The sequence below is a fragment of the Clinocottus analis genome, unplaced genomic scaffold (assembly GCF_023055335.1).
Source record: "Clinocottus analis isolate CAN_PGR_092001 unplaced genomic scaffold, fCliAna1.0.p SCAF_48, whole genome shotgun sequence".
Taxonomy (NCBI): Eukaryota; Metazoa; Chordata; class Actinopteri; order Perciformes; family Cottidae; genus Clinocottus; species Clinocottus analis.
Window position 1 is genome coordinate 556,420 of NW_027176205.1, and position 7,500 is coordinate 563,919.

The window sequence follows — 7,500 nt, forward strand, 5'->3', positions numbered from 1 at the left end:
ACGACACACACACACACACACACACACACACACACACACACACACACACACACACACACACACACTTTGCATATGTTTGCATGTGGCCTCTGAACAAACATGACGTCTCTGCCAGTAAATCTTTGCTGCTAATCTGCAGCTTGAGCTCAGCTGCTCACAGATCCTCTGCAGCCAGACTCTCTCTCTCTCTCTCTCTCTCTCTCTCTCTCTCTCTCTCTCTCTCTCTCTCTCTCTCTCTCTCTCTCTCTCTCTCTGTATGTATGTATGTATGTATGTATATATATATATATATATATATATATATATATATATATATATATATATATATATATATATATATATATATATATATATATATATGTGTATGTATGTCTGTATATGTATATCTCAGGGGAACTTTAATCACACACACACACACACACCTGTTTATCAGTATGTTGACAGTAGAGAAGCAGACTGGACGCTGCTCGTCTCTTCCTGTGAGAAGAGATGAGAACACAAGATTCTCCTCGTGACAGTTTAGAGACAATTAAATGTTACTTTGCTTTGACATGTTGATGACATAACACTGTGTGTTAAGGAGCTGAACTTCCAGCTGTTCGGTGTGGTGTTTTAGACGCTCAACCTGCGTTGACTGGACGACTTCCTGCTTCTGCGACTGCGGCGCTCGTTACTTCACCTGTGATCCAGGAAATAAATGACGAGAACGAGAGAAGTTGTGGAACTGAATTCTTCTGGAGGCGACGCCAGGTGATGTTACACGCTAACAAGACGTCAAACAGGCGGAGGAGTCGGCCTCCCGGCTCGGCCTCCCGGCTCGGCCTCCCGGCTCGGCCTCCCGGCTCGGCCTCCCGGCTCGGCCTCCCGGCTCGGCCTCCCGGCTCGGCCTCCCGGCTCGGCCTCCCGGCTCGGCCTGTTTCAGCCGGTTTGTGTCTGGTCGCGCTGACAAGCAGATCGCACTGCTGACGACCGGTCAGAAGCTCTTATTTTGAAAGGTAAACATTCTACTGTGATGTAAACAGGAAGAACATTAAAACATGAGGTTGACACGTTGGTTCTGTTTCCATCCTCCACCCGTCTGGTTTCTCCTCCCTGAAACATGTCAGGTGTCTCACTTCATGTTGGGATGCAGCCGACAGCCGACTTCCTTCAGTTGAGAGGACCAGTTAGGACCGGCTAAGACCAGTTAGGACCAGTTAGAACCGGTCTGGGGGAAGTCTTAAGCTCTTCCTGACGCGTTATCTGCTGACTCATGCATGAACCAGTGGAACCAGTTCATGTTGTTCCCTCCTGATACATTCATGTTGTGTGTTTAAGTTTATAAACGAGCGCTGACACATTGGGAAAAAGGAACATTTGAGTATTAACACTTAAAAGAAGAATCGTTTGGAGTTTCAAACGATTCTTCCATATTCATGTGAGCATGTTAATCATTCATCTTCAGGGTGTTCCTGGTTTACAGGTTAGAACTTCATCCTTCGCTAGAAGCTTCGTTTGGTTTTAAAGCAGTAAACGTTCTGACCAGTGGACCACAACAAACCAAACGTTCATGAGCAAAAATTGAGTTAAATGTGTGTAAACAGTACAAAGTGATCAAATGTAGTATTTAAACTAACAATGAGGATTCAAAGCATACAGTAAACCTTAAATGACTCAGATGAATGACAATAGAACTCAGAAGAATCCTGAGTAAAAACATCACTCGAGTCCTGATAGATATTTATTTATTTATTAGAAAAAGAGGAACAAAGCATTATTTTTTCACAAGCCAGAAAACATCTGCAATGGCCAGTTTGTTTACTCGGCTTTAAATAAAAACAACCGGCAAGCGGAAGCAGCAGAAAACTATGTACACACAAACAAACGCCATGTTGACAAAAGTGTAGTAATATTGAGAATTCATGAATATGCGGAGGCCTCTTTCTGGACAGAAGCTGTGAAGAAGAGGAAGGTAGCGGGGGCGGAGGGGCAGCGAGGGGGCGGGGGGGCCGGTCTTCACTTAACTGGGACCACATGTTGGGAGCGACGGGTCGGTACACAAACACTCCAGGGGGCGCTGTGGGGTCTGACGCCCCGCAGACAATCATCCACTTTCCAGAGGCTTCTTCTCTCGGCATCCCGCCTTCAGACTCCTACTCCACCTTCACATTCTGCTTGGACCTGGCGCGGCGCTTGCGGACCTCCTCCATCAGGTCCGTGAGGTACTGGATCTCGCGGCTGATGGACTCGGCCTTCTCCGCCAGCTCCCGGTTCCTCTCCTGCAGCGCGTCGCACTCCTCGTGCAGCTGGTCCTGCTCCACGCGCTTCTTCTGCCGGTAGCGCGTGGCCGCCGTCTTGTTCTGCTCCATCTTCTTTGTCTTCTTCTCCGCTTTGGGAGCGCCGGACGCCGATTTGACCCGCGGGGAGGAAGAGGAGGAGGAGGAAGAGGGATCCGGTCTGGAGTAGGGTTTGGTCCTGGAGGAACCGGCCGCTGGAGACGGGAGCCGAGCGGGCGAGTCGACGACGGACTCGATGCCGGAGTCGCTGTCGCAGTCGGGGCTGGAGTCGGCGTTGGCGACCCCGACGTGATCCACAACGGCGACGACCGAGAGGGACGGCGGCATCTTCTCCACCGCGTCCAGGACGTCCACCTCACTGCCCAGCTCCAGGGCGAAGGCCGGAGAGGGGGGCTCAGACCCCGAGGCCGCCTGCTGGAGGTCGGGATGCGGGACCTCGACCTCCTCCGGCGAGGCGGCGGAGTCCACGCCCAGATCCATGCAGGAGTCCAGGGAGGCCAGGAGGTCCTCGGGGGAGCCGGGGCCCCGGTCGGGGGAGCCGATGAGGGAGTCCAGGTCGAACTCGCTCAGGTCGATCTTCTCCGACATCCAGTCCATGCCCGCGAACGCATCGTCTGCCGACAGAAGCGTTTCATTCACATTAGAACCCAACAGCGTTAGCGGGGCTCACACACACACTGTGAGCGTGAGAACCCTCGTAAAGAGTTTGAAAAGCTAAAGTCTCACCGGCGTCGTCGTCTGCTCCCATGTGGGCGGTGAGCAGGTCTCCTCCCAGCCAGGGGAGGGCCAGGGGGTCCGTGCCGGCTTTGGTTCCCAGGAACAAGGAGGGGTGGACGGGGGGAGTTGGGGATGGAGGGGGGGAGGAGAGAGAGAGGGAGAGGGCGGGCGAAGCGGGTGCCTCGCCCTCTAGAGAGGAGGAGGGAGAAAGAGCTTCTTCTTCATCTTGGTCCAGAAGGGGCCCCATCGGGTCAGCCATCAGGAACGAGGGCCCTGTGGGCGAAAAGACACTCGCCGTCAGATTTAATGCTCAAAACACAGAGTCTGTGCTTTAAATGACGTCGGCCTTAAACTCAGAGGCGTCAACAGCGGACGGCTTGGACCGACCTAAGAACAGGGCCTCCACGTCCTCCAGGGCCGGCCGGGTCATGGCCGCAGGGCGCCGGCAGCCGTGAGCGGGCGAGTGAGAGCGGAGGCGAGCCCGGTGACAGCAGCGGGTCTAGGGGTTCGGTTCCGCTGGCGACGGCAGCAAAGCTGTGGGTGTTTGCCGAGAGAGACCTGAGGAAGAGGAGCAGACGTGGTGACGAAGAGGAGCAACACCGGCCACCAAAGAACCGTTAGCCATGAGAAATGCATTTAAATCTTCTGTACATGAAACTCTGCTCACATGGGGGTTGGAAACAAACGGCTACTGGGAAATATTAATGAAAATGTACATTTTTCATGCATTATATTTTGTCAATCAAATTATGTATATATTATTATATACTATATATAAATAGATTTATTCTAATACTATATATACATATATTCATTATAATAAAAATCTGTAATATAAAAATCTGTTAATATATACACACACATATATAATATGTATCAACAATATATTTTATATACTTTTATTGTATACAATATATAAACATACATTTATTGTATACAATATATACTTTTTTTTTTTTACAAAAAAAGACAATCATGTATTAAATCAGAGGCTTTAATTTAATATTTCTTCATTTATTTATTTAATGTCAATTTAAGGTTTTTCTACTTTTGCGTTTCTCATCAATACATTTTTTAAATAAATTTTAATATACGTGTTGAATTTTAAATATTACCGTTTATTATTAGTTTACTGACATCTGCACTTCCGTAATAATTCAACCTCTCCACTTTCTAATCCTTATAAGGCTGGTGACGTCACGAACACGTGGGTTTGGTGGGGCTAATTTTAGGCCAATCCGTTCCACTGCATTGACAGAGCGGTGTCATGGCGACAGGCCCCGCCCACCACCGTGTGTGTATGGGGGGAGATAACGTTTCCTAATTTGGTCATACGCTTCTGGCAGCTGGCTGACTCCGCCCCCCTCCGCTCCTTCCTCAGCGCGTCACCCGCGGCGTGTGGGCGGGTAACCCCGCTGGTTTTAACGGCCGGGAGAAAAGGAGGTGTGGACGGACAATGCGCGCGCCATTTTGGTCGCGCCACGTTGTCAAAGTGTTGGATACACACACGCACGCGCACACACTCACACGCACAAAACACCTGCGGGACGTCAGAATCAGGTCTACCGGCCCGGTCACTCACAACGGACCCGCGTCAGGGTCACGGTTAAACGGACCGGAGGCCAGGAGGCTCTCCCGGAGGTGAAAGTCGAGTAACACACTAAATAAATAAAAAAATAAAATAAAGACTTACGCCATTTTGCCAGAAACTGCCAGTGCACTTAGCCTTCGCACTGCCGGGTTGTTGCCGCTGCGAGGGGAGCCGCTGCGCGCCTTTAAACGGCCATGTCGGCGCGAGAGAGCGTCACTGAGCTTCCGGTGTTTGACGTAAAGAGACGTGGCGACGAAGAACGGCCGTCTGGGGTCACACCGCATATATAGAGCCGGAGCACCGCCGACTGTACGCTTCCGCGGTGCCACTCCGCGGAGGGGGCGTTTTACGTGTCAGTATCAGTCTCACGAGAGGACTAATAAATAATTCATCAGCATAATTCGCATTAACGGACAGTTAACATACACACAGACACACGACGCTGCGATCACTCCGCTTGAATGTGGTTTGTGATTGGTTGGATGCGTGATGTCCGTACACAGCTTACAAAATAGATCCATACGGAGCCAGAAGTAGGTCAGATGCTAAATGTAAACATTGAGAAAGGAAAACAGTTTTGTGAGTTTTTTAAAAATGCCAAACATCACACAATGTGTACATTTTAATTAGATAAACTACATATTTTATAATTAGGTATTTATTTTACATCAGAACATGTAAAATTTCCGGTGCCATTATTTAGAAATACAAATTAAACCATTAAAACAATAATCATTTGGAAATAAAAATAGTCAAAACTAGCTTGGTTTTATGTGTTTTTTTCTGCATCTAACACACAAAATATTTAGGCGATGAACTAATCGTGTTTGTGGACAATAAAGTTACGCTGAGAAGACTTATTTTTCCTTTCAGCTGTTTGCAGTTGTCCTCTAACTATATCTGTATTAGTTATGAATGTATCTCTGGCTCCTGAGAGGCTTCTGCAGCTGCTGGTGAAACCGGATGAACCCGTCTGGTTCCCAGGCAGAGAACTGGCCTGCCCCCTGGTGGTGACGTCCATACATTTATGGATATAGATTATTATTTAGCATGAGAAACAAAAAAGGGAGGAGTGGGTCGGTGTAAGGGATATGTTGTATACTTGTATGTGTAAAAAAAAAAAAAAGGATATAAAACAATGGAAGTTTCAATTGAAATGCATTTCTGCTGTTATGTGTCGGAATAAAAAATATATATAATAGAGAAACATACAACTAAATGTTATATGCATGAATAGATGCTGCATCACCAGGAAGTCATACAGTAGATAAATAAGTAGAGACGTCGTATTTACGTCTCTGGTGTCGGCCTGTCAATCACCTGGTAGCCCCGCCCCCAAACCGTCCCCTGCTTTATGGTCAGTTTGACTCTAAATGAGCATAATTTACTGAATGAACATCATGAAGCATATACTTCTATACAACCAGAGGATTCGCCCCCGTTGGTCAGGAGAGAGAATGCAGCTTTAACACATGAAGCATAGACTTCTATACAACCAGAGCAGATGGTCACTTTCTGAACTAAGCTCACACAAACACATCATTCTTTTTGTGCACGTGGATTTATTAATGTTACATCCTGAATAAAAACAACAAAGTCATCTTGTGATTCTTGAAACTGAAATGAACGACGGCAAGAAGGATGAAGAAGAAGGAGGATGAAGAAGGATGAAGAAGAAGATGAAGAAGGCGCGCTTCATTTCTTCTCCTCGACGGTCCGGCCGAAGTATTCCTTCTGGAACTGCTGGAACTCTTTCTCTGTGAACACAGACGTCGTCTCCTTGGCCTTCTTGGCCGGTCGCTCCGGCCGATTCCTGGACTGTCTCCCCGGGTGGTGGCTCTGAATCTACGGGAGGCAGAAACAACATGTAAACAATGTGTAAACAACATGTAACAACGTGTAAACAACATGAAGAAAACAAGCATGAGAAACAAGCTCTCAGCACAGTGACCTTCAGAGTGTCAGTATCGGGCGTTTTGCGGTCGTCTCCCAGGAAGTACTTGAGGTTGTCGCTCATCTGGCTCTTCTTCTGGTTCTTCCTGAACTCCTCTGCCAAAATAAAACACCAAAGAAGAAGAAGGAGGAGGTATTAGAGCGCGGAACAGGTGTGTTACCACCAGAAGGACGCAGCGAGCTCGTTTGTGCTTGTTCTCCACTGACCCACTGCAGACTTCACCCTCTTGTCCTTGACGGTGGCCTTGCTCCTGCCGGGCCCCAGGCGGCCCTGCAGCCGCTTCACCTGCCGGGCCACGCCCTGCCGCCTGCTGCTCACCAGCTCCATCACCGAGGCCGAGCCGGGGGTCGCCTTCTTCTTCTGCTGCTTCCCGGTGCTGACGTCTGGGATGTGGAGGAACATGAAGGTTCATGAGAGAGAAGTCCTCACACACGCTGTTACTACTACTACTACTACTACTACTACTACTACTGCTATTATTAGTAGTACTAGACTACTACTACAACTACAGATACTACTACTGCTACAGCAACAACTACTACTACTACTACTCTTCTGCTACTACTACTATTGTTAGTACTATTAAATTACTACTATTATACTACTTCTACTACAACTATAGCTACTACTACTACGCTACAGCAACAACAACTACTACTACTACTCTGCTACTACTACTAGTTAAAGCTACAGTGACCCGAAACCTGCGGTCACGTGACTCTGAAGCTTTGAGGAAAGCGCTTCACTGGAACTACTACGGCTCTAAACGTGCGGTCACGTGACTCTGCAGCTGACCTGTGACGTCATCGCTGAGCAGCTCCAGTCCTCTTCTGAGCAGCGACACTGACATCCTGGTTCGACGAGACGGAGGTTCGGAGAAGAGAGCACGAGCCACGCGGAGAGGAAGAAGAAGCTCGAGCCCAGAGCGGAAACGCGCGGTCATCAACATCCGGGGAGCGGCT

General features: G+C 48.5%; 2 protein-coding genes across 2 annotated transcripts in view; both read right to left on the reverse strand.

The window, feature by feature from the left end:
• Positions 1-1,707: 1,707 nt before the first annotated feature.
• On the reverse strand, positions 1,708-4,857 carry atf4a (activating transcription factor 4a). The gene is made up of 4 exons (XM_068599582.1): positions 4,687-4,857; positions 3,381-3,551; positions 3,003-3,266; positions 1,708-2,890 (listed from the first exon to the last, which is right to left on the reverse strand). The coding sequence occupies exons 2-4, from the start codon at positions 3,421-3,423 to the stop codon at positions 2,133-2,135; spliced, it is 1,065 nt and encodes a 354-aa protein (XP_068455683.1). The 5' UTR covers positions 3,424-3,551; positions 4,687-4,857; the 3' UTR covers positions 1,708-2,132.
• A 1,269-nt stretch (positions 4,858-6,126) lies between these two features.
• The window catches only part of rps19bp1 (ribosomal protein S19 binding protein 1), a 1,375-nt gene continuing 1 nt past the window's right edge, over positions 6,127-7,500 (reverse strand). Inside the window, exons 1-4 of the mRNA XM_068599574.1 lie at positions 7,334-7,500; positions 6,745-6,921; positions 6,536-6,633; positions 6,127-6,429 (exon numbers count right to left, since the gene is read on the reverse strand). The exon at positions 7,334-7,500 is cut by the window's right edge and continues 1 nt beyond it. Of these exons, the coding sequence (XP_068455675.1) occupies positions 6,280-6,429; positions 6,536-6,633; positions 6,745-6,921; positions 7,334-7,487 (579 nt within the window). The 5' untranslated portion in view covers positions 7,488-7,500 and the 3' untranslated portion in view covers positions 6,127-6,279. The remainder of the gene's footprint in view (positions 6,430-6,535; positions 6,634-6,744; positions 6,922-7,333) is intronic.